The 19,597-nt window shown below is 38.8% G+C and overlaps 1 protein-coding gene across 2 annotated transcripts in view; it reads left to right on the forward strand.

The window, feature by feature from the left end:
- The window catches only part of pdk2a (pyruvate dehydrogenase kinase 2a), a 54,120-nt gene extending 40,738 nt beyond the window's left edge, over positions 1-13,382 (forward strand). The window contains exons 2-12 of one of the 2 annotated variants that reach the window (XM_084740211.1): positions 1,063-1,195; positions 2,612-2,753; positions 3,283-3,354; positions 4,254-4,438; positions 7,356-7,445; positions 7,658-7,735; positions 8,135-8,208; positions 8,309-8,407; positions 11,208-11,318; positions 11,693-11,806; positions 11,955-13,382. In XM_084740211.1, the coding sequence (XP_084596337.1) occupies positions 1,078-1,195; positions 2,612-2,753; positions 3,283-3,354; positions 4,254-4,438; positions 7,356-7,445; positions 7,658-7,735; positions 8,135-8,208; positions 8,309-8,407; positions 11,208-11,318; positions 11,693-11,806; positions 11,955-12,098 (1,227 nt within the window). In that variant the 5' untranslated portion in view covers positions 1,063-1,077 and the 3' untranslated portion in view covers positions 12,099-13,382. Of the gene's footprint in view, positions 1-996; positions 1,196-2,611; positions 2,754-3,282; positions 3,355-4,253; positions 4,439-7,355; positions 7,446-7,657; positions 7,736-8,134; positions 8,209-8,308; positions 8,408-11,207; positions 11,319-11,692; positions 11,807-11,954 lie in introns of those variants that run through there. The other variant, XM_084740210.1, reaches the window with a different exon arrangement.
- The last annotated feature ends 6,215 nt before the right edge of the window (positions 13,383-19,597 follow it).

Genomic DNA, 19,597 nt, shown 5'->3' on the forward strand with positions numbered 1-19,597 from the left:
AATAAAAACAATCCAACTTTAAAAGCTACCTGGAACAATTAATAATTATAATAACATCTTGAGATTTCATTTTGTCTTTCTCCTGCTGTCATCATTACTGCTTTTTGTTTGAATGACAGAGTGAGAACTTGCTTGTTCTTGTTACAGAGCACCTGGATGATGTATTTCCACTATTACATCAATCCAGAGGAGCTACTGTGATTGGTTTTCTTTTGTGAGGAACACAGCATGTGACCAACTGCATTTTAGAAAAGAAAACCAGCAACAGCTGACTTCAAAGCTCAGTCGAAAAGTAACAACAACCTTCCTAGAAATGTATTGTCAAAAGTACAATATTTGTCTTTGAAATGTAGTGGAGTGAAAGTAATAAGTTTCCAAAAAAACAAATACTCAAGTAAAGTACAGATACTCAAAAAATGTACTTAAGTACAGTACCCAAGTAAATGTACTTCACTACTGTCCACCACTGCATTTTGACCCCGCTTAAGTAAATGTACAGATGTATCAGCAACTAAATGTAGTTAAATGATTGATTGATTGATTGATTGATTGATTGATTGATTGATTGATTGATTGATTGATTGAGTAAATTTCAACAGATTAATCAATCGTGACAGGAAAGACTTAAAAAAAAAAAACAAAAAAAAAAAACATCTGGAATCTTTACGGTTCATATGTTTATGTATTTATGTTTATATCTTCCAACACTAATAAAGCAGTGATTTATGGGGTAATTATTGACCCCTAATTAGTATATCTATTCAGTTAAGTGGTTGATAGTTTGATAACTGATCAGTTAATCATTTATATAAGTTGTTACATAACGAAATAAGTGAAAACCGCCTCTGTGAAGGAGATTCCAGACGGGGGAGCACCCAAACTTCACTAAACCCGCCCCCAACGACTCCTATTGGTCACTCTGGAGGTAAATATAAAAAGCAGCTCTCCTATTGGCTGAAGCTCGGCGGGCGCCTCCCCTGTTTTGTACAACAGCATGATAACGAGGCTCGGTCAGTTGACGAGTAGCTTCGGACGTTGCGTTCAAAGACACGAGCTAAGAGACTCTCCACAGCAATAATGAAGTTCGTTAGGTTTATAATGAAAAATGCCGCCTTGGCCAGTGTGCCCAAACATATCGAACATTTTTCTAAATTTTCTCCTTCGCCGCTCTCCATGAAGCAATTTCTCGATTTCGGTGAGTATCGATCCCCGTTCGGATGGGTAATTTGTGATCTAACAGGGGAGCTGATTTTGTGTAAATGGGCTGTTCGAGCTCTCGAAACCTGAGCAGAAATGCGCCGCTAGTCAGTGACAAGATGTCCAATGCATGTGTGTAAAATCAGCCACCATCCTGCTGTGTGGAGGCTGTGCTGCACGGATTGTCTGTGTTAGCTGTACAGTGTTCATAGTGCAGAGTGTTGCATCAGCTCTGTGGCTCAGGCTGCTCTGTATGGGCCCTATGGACACACTGAACTGCATTGCACCTACTGATAAGTACTACTAAATTATAATAAAAGAAGCTTGCATATGAACAATCATGCAGTTTTTGCAGAGGAATTTATTCACAGACACAAATGCTTGCTTTAAAAACATTCATTTTGCAGTGGAAATGCATATAAACAATGCAAGCATCCAGGTTATTATTATAAGGGCTCAAGCAAATGGTTATTTTCATTATCTGTTTCTCAGATGATTATTTATTCAGTTAATTGTCAGAAAATATTGACAATGCCCAAGCTGATGTCTTCAAAAAGCTTGTTCTGTCACACTTACTTCAGTTTGATTGATTATTTTCCCTTTGTGATTAATCTGTCAATCATTGTCTTGATTAATCAATCATGTGTTTGTCTTCCATTAAATGGCAGAAAAGTTTCCCAAAATCCAAGGTGATGTCCAAAAATCCCCCCCAAAATTTTTGTCCACAACTTAAAGATATTCAGTTTCCTGTCATAGAGGAGTATTTCACATTTAAGAAACCGGAATTACAGAATTTTGACTTTTTTCATTTAAAAAATTACTCAGATCAATTAACAACATAGTTTGCGACTCATTTAATAGTTGTCAACTAATCGATTAATCATTGCAGCTGTACTGTCGATCATTTTCTCGATTAATCGATTATTTGTTTGGTCCAGAAAGTAGTGAAAAGTGTTCATCATTGTTTCTCAAAGTGTCTTATTTTGTACAAAACCTTAAGATAATCCATTAACTGTCATAGAGAACTAAAGAAACCAGAAAATATTCACATTTCAGAAGCTGAAACCAGAGAATTTGACCCTAAGCAATTAATTGATTATCAAAATAGTTGATCATAAACCAGTTCTGTCTGTGCATCTTGCAGGACTGAAACTAATGATCATTTTCATCAATTAATTTCAAATCTCATGAACAGATTGTTAAGCCTATAAAATGTCAGAAAAGTGTGAAAAAATGTCAAACAGAGCTGAACTAACAGTCCAAAACCCGAATATATTCAATTTACTCACATATAAGTCAAAGAAAATCAGAAAAACATAACATTTATGAAGCTGAAAACAGCGATTTATCAGCATTTTTGTAGTATTTAAATAATAACTAAACTAATTATTATTGTTTTTCTGTGTTGATCCAGGTTCCATAAACGCCTGTGAGAAGACATCCTTTGTTTTTCTGAGACAGGAGCTCCCTGTCAGACTTTCAAACATTATGAAGGAAATTAACCTGCTGCCTGACAAACTGCTCACAACCCCATCTGTGCAGATGGTGCAGGGCTGGTAAGTCACACCAGAAAAATGGATTTATGTATTGTTATAAAGTTAACTATTGCTTTACTGTTCTTTTGATTCAACGGAAACATTATCCCAAAACAAAAGAGCAAACGTGTCTCTATCTGCCCCTGTAATTAAATTATAAGCGTATTTGACACCATATTTCACCCCCTGAGCTGAGCAGTGAGATATTAACAGCTGCTGACTTGTTTACGTCCAGGAGGCCGGTTTGTTTTCCCACTGTGACAACGTCATGCTCTGAATTACAAAAGCACCCTTTGACCAAATTGAACTGCCTCCAACTAGCACTCTGCAGAGGAGGGGAGGCTCTCGGTTCTGAACTTTACCCCAGTTTCTCGTCACGAGTCACGTGACTGAGGGTCTGCTTTTCTTTGCTTTGGGAAGAATGAATGTGACCCAAATATCCCTGCAAAGATTTAATCAAGAACTCTCACTCATAAAATTCCTGCAGACTCACTCAACTAGCATTTTACAACATGTGTTTATGTGTGTCTTTTATTTGTGTTTTTGTCAGGTACATCCAGAGTTTAATGGAGATTCTTGAATTCCTGGACAAGAATCCTGATGACTACAAAGTCCTGGGAGAGTAAGTTCCTCATATTCCTGGACAGTCTCACTTTGTAGGGCAAGGTTGTCACTCGAAACTGCAGGCCAGTGGTCAGTTTTCATGATTTTAAAGAGACACACAACATCCCACTGCCTCACATCACTCCCTCATTGTTATGCTTAATGGGATAGTCTGGATTATTTGAAGAGGAGTTATTTAAGGTACAGTGTATTACCTACTTTAGATGCTAATATCAGTTTAAGTATAGGCTGTATTTATAATATTTTCACCCCTTTATTTTGCTGTCAGACACCCTTTTCCAACAGGCTAAATATACATTTTCTTGCTCCAACTCCATAGGCAAAATCAGTAATTTTACCTTGCAGCACACAGGAGTTGCTGGTCCACTGCTGCCTTACTCTCTTAGGTGGTTTGTATTATTGTGTGACTTTGGTGAATCCAAATTAACATTTTAAAATGCCAAAGTCACACAATAACACAAATAAACTAATTGACTGAGGCAGCAGCAGACCAGCAACTCATGTGCCCTGCAAGGTAAAAATCATTGATTTTGCCTATGGAGTTTGGTTGAGTGCAAAAGAATGATATCTGTGGGAAAAGTAAAGGAGTGAGAATATTCTAAATATAGTGTAGACTTAAACTGGGTGGTGGACCCGTTTTTAGTGGCTAAAATACCTTTCATTGCTGGTGCCGTCCACAGCAGTTCATTGCTTAGCTTCCGTGCTAGTGCCCCTCTCTGCTTCTCCAAACTGAGGGCATTCTGAAGGCAGGCTGTAGGAAATACACTGACTAATGGTACCTCAAACAACCCCGCATCAAATAATCCCAACTATCCCTTGGCTCTAATGATGCTTATTTCCTGCACATGTAACAGGATTAATGACAGCTGGCTGTCTTTATGTCCTTCCTCCCTGCAGATTTGTCGATGCCCTAGTTACCATCAGAAACAGGCACAATGATGTTGTGCCGACTATGGCCCAGGGTATCATAGAATACAAAGAGGCTTTCCCACAGGACCCAGTAACAAACCAGAATATCCAGTACTTTTTGGACCGCTTCTACATGAGCCGCATTTCTATTCGTATGCTCATCAACCAGCACAGTGAGTAACTTTCAGTGTTCAGTGTCATGTTGAGCTTTGCCTCTCTTTCTCTGATGTTTATTATTCATTGTGTAGACATTTGGGATGTGCAATATTACTGGCACCACATCAGTACTGGCAGATAAAAATGAAATATCGGTATTGGCTCTAAATGGCAGTGTTTCTGCTGATAATGATGCTTTAATTTGCACATGTGCAAGAATGACGGAGGTTTTTTGAAGTGTCTAAATGTATATTAAGGTTGCTGTTTGCAATGACTGCTCCAAGTTGGCCATGTGAGAGGGAACCAATCACACTTCTTCAACACAACATATTTAACTGATCCACTTAAAGAGCAGTCAACCTGATCATAAAATGGATTAGTGAAGAACAAAGAGGAAAAAACTCTGTTAGCGGTAGTTTCCCTATTTGAGAAGCATTGTATTTTATTTTGAAAAGCATATTTAGAGCTGCAATAATAAGTCAAATAATAGATTATTAATCCAATCAATCCAAACCAACTATTTTGATAAATCAGTTTGAGTAATCTTTTTAAGAGCAAAAGTCAAAGTTCTCTGGTTCCAACTTCTTAACTGTGACTATTTCTAGTTTATTTACTCGTCTATGACAATAAACATAATATTTTCGAGCTGAGGACAAAACAAGACATTTGAGGACATCACCTTGATTTTTGGGAAACACTGATCAACATTTTTTACCATTTTCTGACATTTTGTAGACCTAATTCGAATTTATTTTGAAAAGCACCATATTTTATTTTGAAAACCACTGTAATTTATTTTGAAAATCATTGTATTTATATCTGCATCTTCCAGCTGGGTATCATGATAAGATTTGGCAGAATAATATTAATTCTAGAAGAGACTTGAGAATGAAAATATTTGCATCAATCAGTATCGGCATCAGAAAAGTGAGTCGGAAATCATCGGCGTATCTCAGATATCGACAAAAATCCAGTATCATGCATCATAAGTAGAGGGTCTAGTTTAAAGTTTACACATTTTCTCACCTGCTTCATGTCAGTGTGGTGTCAAAACTTCTTTCTGACGTTTTCCTGGATTGTCAGTGTGCGATCAACGCAGCTTATTGTGCACAGAATGAAAAACATCCACAGACTTCCAAACTCGATTACACATGTCGTCTAAATTTAGTTTGGTCAAAGTTTTTGTTTATTTTTTTTATTTTTTTTTATTCTTCCTTCCTGCGTTGTGTCTGTAATGGATGTTGTCATACCAGACTGCTCACTGTCACTTTCTTGACACCCGGAGGGAAAAATAAGTCTGTACCAAGATAGAATCTTTCAAAACACGTCGCCTCGCAGACATTATTGTCGCATCCATTATGGATTTCTGTGTGGGATGTCTTTTTCTTGCCTGGGGAGCAGTTAGAGTCACGTAAGGCTCCACATCAAGACGTTTATACTTAATCATGCAACATGTGTTACAAAATTAATGGGGGATGTAAACAGACGTAGACAGACGGAAATGAATTTTTTAAGTCTTACTATTCTTAAATCTAAAGCTGAAAAGGCTCAACAGCAGATCGCTTGCTCTACAGTGATATCATGCTGTTCAGAGCTGTTTGTTATTGCGAGGTGTCATCAGTCATGTGGAGCAAAGATTGTTGTGTGTCACTGTGGTGATAGTGTCGTTTTTCAGAGCTACTCAACCATGAAGGGAACGCCATTATGATTTAATGAGTTTACCAGGGATGCCCAATAAATATCTGCTATAATAATATCTGATTTGACAGATTATGTCAAAGCATTTCATTTGAATTCTTAGAAAAGTGCTCAGTAAAAAAAACAAACTAGCTGATGTTTTTTTGATGAACTTTACTATAAAAAGCTGATGTGTTGTTGTTGTAGTAGTGATGTCAGTCAGATTTGGTTCATCTAAACAGACCTTGAGATGCAGGTTATTATTGGGAAAAAAATCCATATGTTGCATCCTTATAATGTCTAGTAGAACCTCATACACGTCTGACAGCGTGCTCTGTTTTCTTTTCCTGTTATTACTGCATTTTTTTAAAGTTAGAATCAGTAGAATTGTTCGAGCGGTTTGCAAACGCACTGATGGTTGATTGTTGATTCTCGTTCCCAGGAAAAATCATGAGAAATACAGGCAGAGGGCAGAGTCTTATTTATTTATTTATTTATTTATTTATTGTGGTATTACTTGGTCTGGGTATCAAACTTCAGTAGTTTCTGGGTATCAGCTGATACGTGCCTCTATCACTGAGTATCAAAAAGAACAAAAAAAAAAAAGATTGCATCAAATGCTTTGGCACATTTTCAGTCTTGCTAACTTATCCTTTGATTAGATATTTTCCTTTATCAATCATAGTTTTGCTAAGTTTATTTTAGTTAGAAATCAAGATTGGCTTACTTTCTTAGAAAATGATTTTGTAGAAAAACTTTTTTCTATTCGTCAATGTGAGGCATCATCTTGGCATCAGAATCAAAACTCATATCATATCACTGAAATCTCAAAAGGTGCCAGGCTCTGATTTTACTTTGAGTCGAGATGAAACAGCAATATTTCAAGAGTATCTTGTTTCCGTGCTGTAGGCAGGAGGAAACGTTGGCTGGAATTTGATTTGAATGTTGAAAAGTGGACGAAGCACGTTGTCACTAGCTAGCTAAATAATGATTCTTAACTCTCTGCCGCTAAAAGTTTAAGTTTGATGGGTGTATGTCATGATATTATTGGTTGCTTTAAGCCTACATAAACATGACATATTTTGTTTAACAGGAAGGATTTTAATATAAGAATTCAAAGAACTTGATTTTTTAAATACATTTTTTGTCATATATTGGTACACAGGTGAACAGTATGACTGGGATTGGACCTATAAGAGTTAAAAGGGCATCTTAACCTAATCTTTGTTTCTTTTTCCCCCCTCTCTCTCGCTGCAGCTCTTATTTTTGATGGTACTGCAAACCCGGTCCACCCAAACACCATCGGGAGCATCGACCCTCACTGTCAAGTCGGAGATGTAGTTCAGGGTAAATATCAATAATGTTTGAAGTTAAACGTGTCAAGTGAACCAAACTGAGTCTAATTTGACTTGTCCTGGGTCAAAGAGCAAAAGTCTTAATGTGCTAAAATTATGTTTTGTGTAATTTCAGAAGAATTTTATTTAAATTCTGGGCCAATTTTTTATTGATATATTTTCTGACATTGTTGTCTCCCTTTTGTTTTGTTTTTTTTTGTTCAGATGCCTTCCACAGTGCCAAGATGCTGTGTGACCAGTACTACCTCCGCTCCCCTGATCTCATAATGCAGGAGATGAGCAGTAAGTTTACACTGATCTAATCTGGCAGGTTAAACCCCGTTTCACTCACAGTGCCAACATCCTGAAGGCCTGTGCAAGCGATTTAAATAAAGAACAAATAGAGGCAAGTCCTCTGTGTGTACATATAGTAGGAGAGCTTGTATGTAACTTTAACATGCAGCCAGATGGACCTGAGGGGCCTCTAATTATAGCGGTGAAGCTGAAGTGTGGTTAAGTGGCTCCGGCTGACTGCATCAGACCATATTGACACAAAGACCCTTTCCTCTCCATCCTCTTAAACCTTAAAGCCGGAGCAGAATAATGGCCACTGACGGGAAAATTATCCACAAGTGGTGGCGATGATTAATTTTGAATGAAGTGGATGGAATTAAAAACGTTTTGTTTTTCCCTCGTGTGCAGAAAAGAAGAACCTCCCGATAAGCATCGTATACGTGCCCTCCCACCTTTATCACATGCTGTTTGAGCTCTTTAAGGTACGACACGTCCTATAAATTTGAGTTATTAGCTGTTGAATGGCATCACATTGCAAAATAAACTTTAAAAACTGCTTTAACGTGAGTTTTATTTCTGTAGAATGCTATGAGAGCCACCATCGAGACTCACGAGAACAGCAACAACCTTCCACCTATTCAAGTCATGGTGTCTCTGGGGGGCGAGGACATGTCAATCAAGGTCGGTTGCAAATTACAATTCAGCTTCTTTTTTCTTTTTTTTCAAACACTGTATTTATTCATTTTTTCAATGCAATAACACAAGACAGCATTGACGACAGACAAAAGGCAAAACAAAGATGATAAAGCAGAAGAAACCTCAAAAAACAAAAAAGAAACAGTTACAGGCATTTAGTAGTCGATTGTTTCTGTCACAGATATGTAGATGTGTGTCAGGGGGACGAAACAAAAGGGGAAAAAAAGAACAAACACAGAAGATGTATACATGCATTTTCATGCATTGTTAAATAAATGCACAATATTTGTAGAATTAGAATCAGCTCAGAGTATCACATAAAAAATTTGACATCAACCAGCTGGAAAGCTAAGTTCTCCTCATCATCAATGAAGTGAAACCAGGTTCTGTTATATGTATTAAAGGGATAGTTCACCCAGTCATTTATCTACTCACCCTCGTGCCGATTGAAGGTTGGGTTTAGTTTTTTTAGTCCACGGGTTTAACAGGGAAACAGCGTTACAGAAGCTCCCAAACAGTTGAAGTGAATGGTGACCAGCTTTCAAACTTAATAAATAAATAAAATGCCTCCATACTGCTCGTCTGGTGTAATCCAGACCTTCAGCTGGTGTGAGAGTGAGTAAATAATGACTGAATTTTGTTTTTTGGGTGAACTATTCCTTTAAATGCTCCATTCAGACTCGGTCTCATTTTGGTAAAGTACAGAGATTGCGAAGACGGTCTCTCTGGCCGTCTTTACAGTCTTTTTGGTGTGGACTTTGTCTTTGCGTGTTACGTGTTTGTGCAGGTTTCTCCAAGGAGTTTCCTCCCATAATTCACACACTTACACGGGTGGAACAGGGGTGTGTGGGAAAACAGGAATGTGGGTGTGTTTGTAAGTTCTGTGTAAACCTGCACGTTTAACCAGTTTAAGTTTGTTTTTCACACTGCTGCTCCTGCACAGATCAGTTTATTATTATATTAATTCATCATACAGCCCCAATGCGCACACAGTGTAGCAGTCCTTTGCGTTTAAAGCTAGGAGCGCCACGGTGCCACCCAAATCTTCCTCGAAACCAGTTAGGTAACGACTTCGCCCTCAATTAAGCACAGCGCCGACTGGCAAGAAAAGCTACTAAGCTCTGATCAGATTAACTACATGTGCTGTGTGCCTCAGTAAACCTCGTCTTAATGCCTATGTGCTGTCAGGACATGCTACTGAGACTGTTGTTGTTGTTGTTGTTGTTGTTGTTGTCACCCTGTACATGCTCAGTAAGTGATGGGATGTGACACAGTAAACAAAATGTGTTAGTTTGGTTTAATTTATCTGTTAAAGCTGCACGAAACAACATTTTATATTAGCAACGGATCTGATCTGTGTGTAATGTGAGAGATGTTGCTAGAAGCAACAAATCCACAGATAATTATCACCAGACTCTGCCGTTCCACTTAGCCGCCTTTAATGCCTTATAGCTCATTGTTTTGGTTTTACTGGTTTTACTTTTCCATCTTCAGTGTATTAGCTACAGCAGAGGATAAGCAATGTACTGCGATGGAAAGGGTCAGAGGCAAACTGTAAAAAAACAGTTAAAGTACACTATTTATTTATTTTTATATTTTCACTCCTTTACTTTGCCATCAGACAGCTTTTTCCAACAGGAAACCGCCGTTCAATAAGCCAAATATTGCTCCCACTCGTCCAACCGAACTCCCTTTACAAAAACAGTTATTTTACCTTGTGGAACACAGAAGTTGCTGCCTTGATTTGTTAGTTTGTTTGTATTATTGTTTGATTTTTGTGGATCTAAACTAACCTTCTAAATCACGTCGGACGGATCAGAACCGTGGCGCAGACGTGCCGTACTTGGAGGAATCAACCAGTAAGACAAACAAACTAACAGATCGAGGCGGCGGTAGATCAGCAGCTCCCATGTTCTGTGAGGTAAAACTTCTGATGTCTCAAATGAAGTTTGGCTGGCTTGGAAAGAGCGACGTTCGACTTATAAAACTGTGGTTTCTCGTCACAAAAGGCCGTTTGACAGCAAGGTAAAAAAATAGCGTACACTTAAACTCATATTAGTTTGTATAGATGGGCCTTTTTTAGGTGGCTAACATACGTTGTGCTGCTGACTGAATACAACATGCCCAGCACCAAACGGCAAACAAAGTTAACAACTAGCCGGAGAAAACAGTGGATCATTAGCAGCTCCAGAGCCACATATTTCCCTCAGGAGTTCGTGGGGCCCAAAATAGAGCTAATAGAAGAGTGAATAGTGGAGTTGCATTAATCAGATGGACATAAACACAACTCCAAATGAGAAATAATGTTCCTCCATGTCTGCTGGAGGTGTTATTAATTACTCTTTGCAATTTAAAACTCTAATAGTGATAGATAAAATGCCAGTGTTGTGTTAACTTGCTGTGTTGGCCCCCAAAAAAGTGAAAATCCTTCAGTCTTTACTTTTTGACAAAAAAATATGTGTAAATTACCCTCAAAATAACAAGAGCTCTGGAGGTAAAGAAGCACCCTGTTGGGATTCTAGTTGGAGACAAAATGACTGTAATAGATTCCTTTATTGTATATTTTCTCTGATTTATCTCCTCTACCAGTGGCAGAGTTTGATAAAAACAGGCCCCAGTCCTCCTGCACTTTTACCTTGATGAAATGCAGAGTAAACAGGCATCTATTGTTACACTGAGGCCAAGTGTTGATGACAGGCAGCCACTTGTCTGCTGGCATCACCTGCACATTTTTATGGCTCAGCACTGTTCAAGGACCTCACGTCATTCTCCCTGCTGTCTGTAGGTGAGTGACAAGGGCGGCGGTGTTCCCTTTCGGAGGATCGAGAACCTTTTCAGCTACATGTACTCCACCGCTCCTGCTCCGCAGATCGGAGACCACACACGGCCCCCTCTGGTAAGTAGAGAAACAGGCAGCACGGTGCTGGAAATTGCATTATTAACTTGATTTCCCTCCTACATATATTGAAAAACAAATATAGGGTTGTTTTTTTTGCAGGCGTAAAGATGCTGTTAATTGCACCATATGCCATTTGGTTGCATTTCTCTTTACAGCCCACAAGCGTCCAAATGCTCATTTATTTAGAGTCTTTTTCCTATTTAATTGCTGAAATCCTGGCATCATTTTGTCCTAAAAAAAAAGAGAGTGACCTACAATCACAAACTTGACAAAAGAGCTGTTTGTTCCACGGAGCCACAGAACACTGCAGCTCACAGTGCGACGGAGAACAAAGCCTTCTTAAACCCTTGATCCCCTCTGTCTCTGTGCAGGCTGGCTTTGGCTACGGTCTGCCCATCTCTCGTCTCTACGCCAAGTACTTCCAGGGGGACCTGCAGCTCTACTCCATGGAGGGCCACGGCACAGACGCTGTCATCTACTTGAAGGTGAGCCAGACGTGGCGATCAGGCGTGAAACTGTGACAGGACGCCAAGCACAAAACGGGAGACAGAAAAGTAAACTCCGCAGACCTGTAGAGCCAGCGCAGGTATGGCAGGACGTTTGTAATTACATCTTGCCCTCTTGTCCCTCCAGGCGCTGTCCACAGACTCCATCGAGAGGCTGCCGGTGTACAACAAAACCGCTCTGAAGAACTACAAAGTGAGCCAAGAGGCCGACGACTGGTGCATACCCAGTAAAGAGCCCCTGGATCTGAGCAACTACAAGGTGGCCAAGTGAAAATGCTTCAGACTGTGACGCCTTCAGAATTTCTGTCTTCACATTACCATGTCGAGGCAGATGTGGGCATTTTTCTACTGAGAGAGTCATCATCTCCAGACTGAAGCAGACAAAGTGTCCTCTTATATTTCAGTCTGGGTTTAGCAGTAGCATGTTCATGTTCATTTCAGTCCCTGAGAAAAAAGAAAACCGCCTCTAAAAGAAAACACTAAACACAATCACCTCAGAAACATCTCCAGTGTTGCATCAACAGGGAGTGAAAGTGGACGTGTGCAGGTGGGGACGGAAGCAGCACCCAGTGTGTTATGGGTGCAGTGTTGTGACTAAGAAAGTGGGAATATGAGTGGACTGATGCTGATGAAGTAAAAGAGGAGGGTCCCTAATGTTCCAGTTTAAGAGCAGGGCTCAAGACTAACGGCGTCCTGGCGTTCAAAAGGAAATGTGTAGGAAAAAGATATTCCCCGGATGGGAGGGTTTTTTGTATGATGTGTGCATGGATAATCAAGTTTGATTTATTGATCACATGCAGATTAACACAAAGAAACGTGTGGGACAAGAGGAACAGTCAGTAAGAGCACTACTTAAAGCTAAAATAAGAAAAAGATTTAACAAAACATTAAGAACTGACATTAACATAATACTAATACTGACAGTATATGCAACACTATAAACATTAAAAATAATGTTCATGCTCATGATGTTACTATAACATTACCATCTATACTATAGTATCTCCAGCTCAGGCTCAGCTCATGTCGCGGCTCATTTGTGCTCATTTACTTGTTGTATTTGAGACCTTTTTGATGAGAGTTGATCCTTGTTTTCGGTGCAAAAAGAAGATATATCTGCTGGTCCATCTATCCCCAAATTAAAGTCTGCATTTTTTTTTATTTGTCACTGGAAAGTCTAGCCAGCTGCTTGCTTTTAGCTCACTAACTTAAGCCAGGGTCTAGCCTGGCTGTGCGTGAACATAATCAGTTGATTCTGTGATTTTTTTGGTTCAGATGTTGAAATCTGAAAGGACGCATTAGCGTTAGGTTGGGCGAAGTACCACATTGGTATGTTGGCGATGTCCACATCGTGTTGGATGTTGATATCATTGCTGGGTTTTAGAGTCCTCGACTTGGCAACACACGTACATAACTTAGGTGTATTTAAAAAGAAAGTAATATACCCGGCATGGAGACGTAGTGCAGTGAACAGCAGCAACAACTTCTTATTTTCTCTCCCACGTGTCAAAAACTAAACTTAAGCAGTATCTCTATGGCAACTCTTTAATGTTAGCCATCAGAAAACTTCAAAAACAGCAGCAACAGCTAACAATGCTAATCGAGCTAGCTAGGCATGCCGCGATTTTTGAAAAAATCGATTTAAATCGATTTTTTTTAAATACGATTCGAATCGATTAAATTTTAACCATGAATCGCGATGTGGCCTCTCGGCCAGCAGAGGGCGCACTCGAGTTAAACTACGTTCTTGTTCAACGTCACTATATGCGGCGCTACATGTGACGTGCTAGCGCCGCTCCAGCTACAACAGGTAATCGGGGTGCGCAGCGTGCCTATGCAGGTAAACAGTGCAGCAGCCAGTGAGCAGAGAGCAAGCAAGAGAAAAGAAAAGCGTGAGCCATGGCGGGGGTCGAACTCGAAAGCGAGGTTGAAATTGCGGATGCACTGAGCAATTTCAAGTCCGAGGTGTGGAAACATTTTGGCTTCCCAAAGACAGTAAATGAAAAAGGAGAAAAGATAATAGACAAGACAGACACAATATGCAAACTATGCAAGAAGTTGGTTCCCCACAAAAAAAAATCCACTTTCCAGTCATTTGCTATGCAGGTATAAAGAGGATAAGAAAAAAAACAGTATTGTAAAAAAAAAAAAAAAAAAAAAAAAGAAGAGAACTGATACAATTTTTTTTTGTCATTTGCTGCTAGTTCTAATCTACTGTATTGAAAAGAGCATAAGAGAAAACACTACAGTATTGTTAAAAAGGAAAAGGCTGGATTTGTGTAAGAGAAATAATAAAAATTAAAAAAATCACTCATTTGCCTGTAAATTAATTTTGTGTTGTACATGATTCGAATCGTGATTCGAATTGTATCGTGAGTTGAGTGAATCGTGGCATGCCTAGAGCTAACAGCTAATGGAGCTAAACACAGCTGCTTTACAGAAACTAAATATAAAACAGTAAACAACAGCAATTTACTCAACATTTTAAGGGTTTTTATCATGCCACTATCAATAAACAATAGATGATAATAAAATAAATACGCCACATTTTGATTTTTAGGAAAGTTTCCATGCACTTTGGGATGGTTCAGATAGTTTTTTCTGGGACGATGGTGGGGGGAAAAAAAGTTAGTCTGGAGCCCTGTGAAGACGCTACACGTGCAGTGAGGTTCTTACAGCAGACGTTTGAGGAGCGACATTTGGAGGGTTTTTAACTGAACAGGGCCAGCCTGTTGTCGAACAACCGAAAAAGGACCAGTTCCTATTTTCTGTAGGAAATGTCACCCAAGCCTTACAGTAGCAACTTCACCCAAAGGCTCATTTCATTGTGAAATACTTGAACTATTTCAAATAATACTCAAGTTGCACCTTATTAAATTGTAAGTACTGTAATATTGGTTTGAACAAATGTGTGTCTTTCAAGTTGAGCGGTGCTTCGTGCATCGATATTTGGTCGAGCGTTTTTGATATTTCAGCCTTTAAACAGTATTGTCTCTGACTGATTAGATACAGTATTATCTCAACACCAGTTTTCCGGACCAGGCTGAATGTACTCCACTTTTTTCTGTGCATTAATTTGCATTAATTACAGGAAAAAAAAGATTATTACATGATAGAAATGACAGTACAGCACTATAGGGCCCAAGTTCTCTCTGATGAACCACATCCAGAGCAGCCACCGGAGCATTTACCACGCTTGTTTGGAGGTTTAATGCTTATAGCTGAGCAGAACAGAGGCTAGTGTTATTAAAACCCAGAAGGCAGTGCACGTCTCTACCGGTGGGTGATCCAGTAAGGCAAGGCCAGTCTCACATAGTTTATTACATCGTGCCATATTAGGAAAAAAAAAGCCCTGGGTCCATGAGTGTGTAAATGCACAGTTTTCTTTTGTATTAAATTTATCTTAATCATACATTATGTGAAAGGTTATTTTTATAGCGACACTTTTTGTGACAGAAATTATTGTAAATACTGTAAATACAATAAAAAAGGAACAAATTCAGTACAAAATGCTTCTTTTGTGTTGTTTTATCCTGCATGCTGTGTGTATAAGAGTAGACTGAGACTAGTAGACAGGCGTCATTATCAGCAAGTGGGTCTCTATGGTGTACTCTTAAAGGGATAGTTCAGATTTTTTTAAGTGACATTGCATGAGGTACCTACAGTTGATGCAGTTGACAGTAATGCAGTGTCCTGCTGTGGACAGGGTCAGCAAAAAAACATATTTTATCCAAATCTGTCATATATTTATTGTTGAAATTCTGGCCCATAACTTGTGTTATTGTATGCCTGTTTGAATTTTATTAGTTCATATTAATGCTGAATGTTCACTAATGAGTTAGTGTCTGTTTTTGAGTTGTATGAAACCACTAATAATCTTTTAGAAGGAGTTGATGTTTATAACAGTTAAATTGAGCAATTTGCTAATGGAGTTTGGCAGACAGTCACTGAACTCCAACTCCAGAGTGTATAAACAGCTGGTCAGCTAACACTTACTTGTTATTGTCAAATTACAATGTTGCAGTTGTCTTGCACTGCAGGCTGCCTGAGCTTCCTGGAGTGGCTAAAATATGCTTTACATCCTTACACTGGTACTCCTGCTGCTTCTCCAAACTGTGGGCGTGTCAGCCAACATCTACTGTGAATAAGTACCTCATACAACCCCACTTCAGAAAGTACAAACTCTTCCTTTTAGTTTGGACTGCAACTCTGTGGGGACAAACTGGGAAATGACAAAAAGGGAGAAACAAACCACGTAGAGTTTCCATGTCAGAGTCACTGGATCTATTCTGAAGCTGGTGATGAGGTCAGGTTCAGCAACTCTACCCTGCAGCCATCCCAGCACCGGACCCTCAGGCGTATGTACATGACCACATGTCAGAAGTTTCCGCTCTGTCGGTGTTCCTCTGCCTGCCGGTACAAACAGTTACTGCACTATTACACAAGCAAATGACAAGGTGGATCACACTTCTATAACTTTCCTTTTCAGTCCCAGAGCCCAATAAGACAGAGGGTATCACAGGCAAGTCACATCCTGGTGGTAGTTTAATCTCAGGGGCATGTGAGAGTCATGCAGCTACAGGGTACGAGCCTAAAGGGAGCTCTAATAATAGACGGCTTCTGTTGTGTCCATATTTGTTCTATATGAAAAGAGAGAACAGCGGCACACATGTGACATGTTAGTTATAGCAGTGGTGAAAAGTAACTCGACACGTTTACTCAGTGCATGTTCCACATTTCACACACTGCGTTCCAGAAGGGAATGTGCTCCATCACATTGGGTCTGTCCCACACTAGAAGGATGACTGGAGACTGATGAGAACATTTTGGTTCGGTTGAACCTTGAGGAGGTCACTAGGTAAATCTGAAGTGTCGCAAGATGGTTAAAGGCAAAGTTCACATCTAGAAAGTACTTTCGTCTCCTGGCCTGTAGTGTTATTATCCATCTAGATTTTTTTAGTGTGAGTTGCAGAGTTTTGTTGATATCGGCAGTAGAGATGTCTGTCTTCTCTCCAATATTATGAGACTAAATGGCACTCAGCCTGTGGTGCTCAAAATGCCCAAAAAAAGAAAAATACATTTGAAAAATTGGAAAGTCTCTCTTTCCAAAAATCATGACCCGGTTACTCAAGATAATCCACAGATCTTGTTGTGAGCAGTTTTAAATGTAGGGACTACTTTCTTTCTGCAGTAGAATCTACTGTAACTACTTTAATTTCTACAAACAATAACTACCATAAAAGTAACAATAATTACAATAATTATAACTATAATAACAACAATAATAACTAACAACAATGACAGCAATAACAACAACAATAGTAACTAACAACACCAACACTAATAATAATTATAACAACAACAACACAAAAAAACAATAATAACAACAATAACAAGGTGAAAATTTAGAGCCTCCATGAGGCTTCAGGGTCATGGTATACAGCTAAAAGCTCCACCTAAACCAGCTATAACATTAAAATGCTGCTAATTCGTCATTAATAATAATTATTCCCAGTATGTAACATCATAACATATAGGGGGTTTTCACACAGATAAAATGTAACACAAAGTGCTTCATACAATAAAACAACAATCCTAAATCTCAATTTGCAGTAAGGAGACAGGATTAGAAATAGATGAAAACTAAAATATTAATAAGGTGACAATAGAAAACAGTATCTGGTTTGAACTAAATAAGACCTTCATATCCCTTAAACCCTTTCTCTCTTTTAATCAGACAATTCTGTGTATTATTTATTTAGAAGTACAGGTGCTGTTTAGTCTGGCACGTTTTTCTGGGGATGCCCTTCTGAATTTGTTGACGTATGAAAGATCCTGTGGGTGGCAGATGTCAAGCGAGGCTCATTTTACAGTCAGTCTCATGTTTACATGAGCCAACAGGCCAGAAGCAGCAGTTGATCTAAATAAGGCCATTGAACCAGCCGGGTGTTTACCTCCAGGCCAGCACAGCTACATCGAGGAGTGGAAAGAATCCAACGGTGCCCTTCTCCTTATCTCATACAAACAAAAGGCTGATAAATTCTCCATAGCAACAGGACTGACTGTACAAGAACATCATGTCCAATATCTGCATGTTAGTGTGTGCAATCACATCTTGTATAATGTGTACATACTGTGTGAAACGTGTATATATACAAGTGGAACAAACAGTGAAAATCATTCCACAGGATACATGGAAAGATTGTCAAGTAGCTCAACTATTTTAAAAAAATAAGTATCATGATTTGAATATAAAGGAGATATAAACACACTGAGTCAGCTGTAATGTCTAAACACCAGGTGTTGTGATTCAAACTGCATTGTTAGCGAGCATGCAGAAAAGTTTGGCTATAATGGTTGAAAGAAACAGTTCAAAGAAACAGATACACAGCTGAATTTGTTAAAAGTGAAGAATTGTATTAAATAGTGAAATTGGCCAGTGAGCTAAATGTAAGAAATGCTTCAAATATACTAGATAAATATAGTTAGCCAAAAGTAGTGCAGATTAGTTAATGTATTATAATGGAAAACAGTTTTAAAGGTTTGATAAAAGTAATAGATATTGGTTAACATGGGCTAAAGATATGGATAAATAGCTAAAATTAATGGATGTTGGTTGCCACATTGGTTAAAGTAATGCAAACTATTTAGCTAAAAGATGATGTAGAGATAGATGTTGGGTGAGACATTGGTTTAAGTAATGGACAAATAGTTAGGTAAAAGTAATGGATGTTCGTTGACATATAGAATGAAGTAATGGACAAATAGTTAGCAAAAAGTAATGGTTGACAGGCTAAAGAAATGGCTACATATTTAGCTAAAAGTAACACATGTTGGTTGACATATAGGCTAAAATAGTGGACAAATATAGCTTAAAGTAATGAATGTTGGTTGACATAGAGGCTAAAATAATAGGTTAAATAGTAAGCTAAAAGTAATGACTGTTGGTAACATTCAGGCTAACAGGTTAAATAGTTAGCTAAAAATAATGACTGTTGCTTGACAGGCTAAAATAGCTAAATGTAATCGATTGAGTGACAGAAATAGTGTAATGGATCACAGTTTAAGTGGTTAAGTAATGGATAACTAAAAATAGCCTAATTAATATTTGAAATAGCTAAAAGTATAAATGTCTGAAACAGAAAATAATTGATCAAAAGTAAATGAATCAGTTGAAACAGATAAAATAATATATAACTGAAATGTCCCACTTGTGTAAACTTGACCAACTGGATTGACAATTAACAACAGGCCTATTCACTTTAACAGCCTATAAAAATAGTGTTGAATATCATCCAGTTTAAAATGAAATTAAATGGAACATGATGGGTAGTGTTAATGAAGAGGCACTTAATTTAATCTACGAGGGCCTGTGGGAGTACATCAGACAAAAATGATTAGAAACCACTAAAACAAAACAAAGGACACACACACACTGAAGTACGAGGACACACAACCTGGCTGTGCCCAGTCATACCTCTCAGTGACCTTTGGCCCGATGCCCTCGATGCCGATAGCCGACATCACAACATCACAACTGCCAACATTACCGCCTACGTGTGTGAAAGAGGCCTGTCTGGTCAGGACAGTAGCTGCCAACAGACAGACACCACGCTGCCAAGTATTTTCATGAGGAGCTGTGTACGATTTCACAAAGAGTGGTAGTTGGAGAGCTCTGGTTGTTTTGTCATCTGAGTGTTTCTTCCGTGACTGTCTTCACGCAGCAGGTGTCTGGTTTGTGTTCTCGGCCATTGTTGCAGTTTTCCTCCG

This window comes from Lutjanus erythropterus, chromosome 17, assembly GCF_056507025.1.
Source record: "Lutjanus erythropterus isolate fLutEry1 chromosome 17, fLutEry1.hap2, whole genome shotgun sequence".
Classification (NCBI taxonomy): Eukaryota; Metazoa; Chordata; class Actinopteri; order Lutjaniformes; family Lutjanidae; genus Lutjanus; species Lutjanus erythropterus.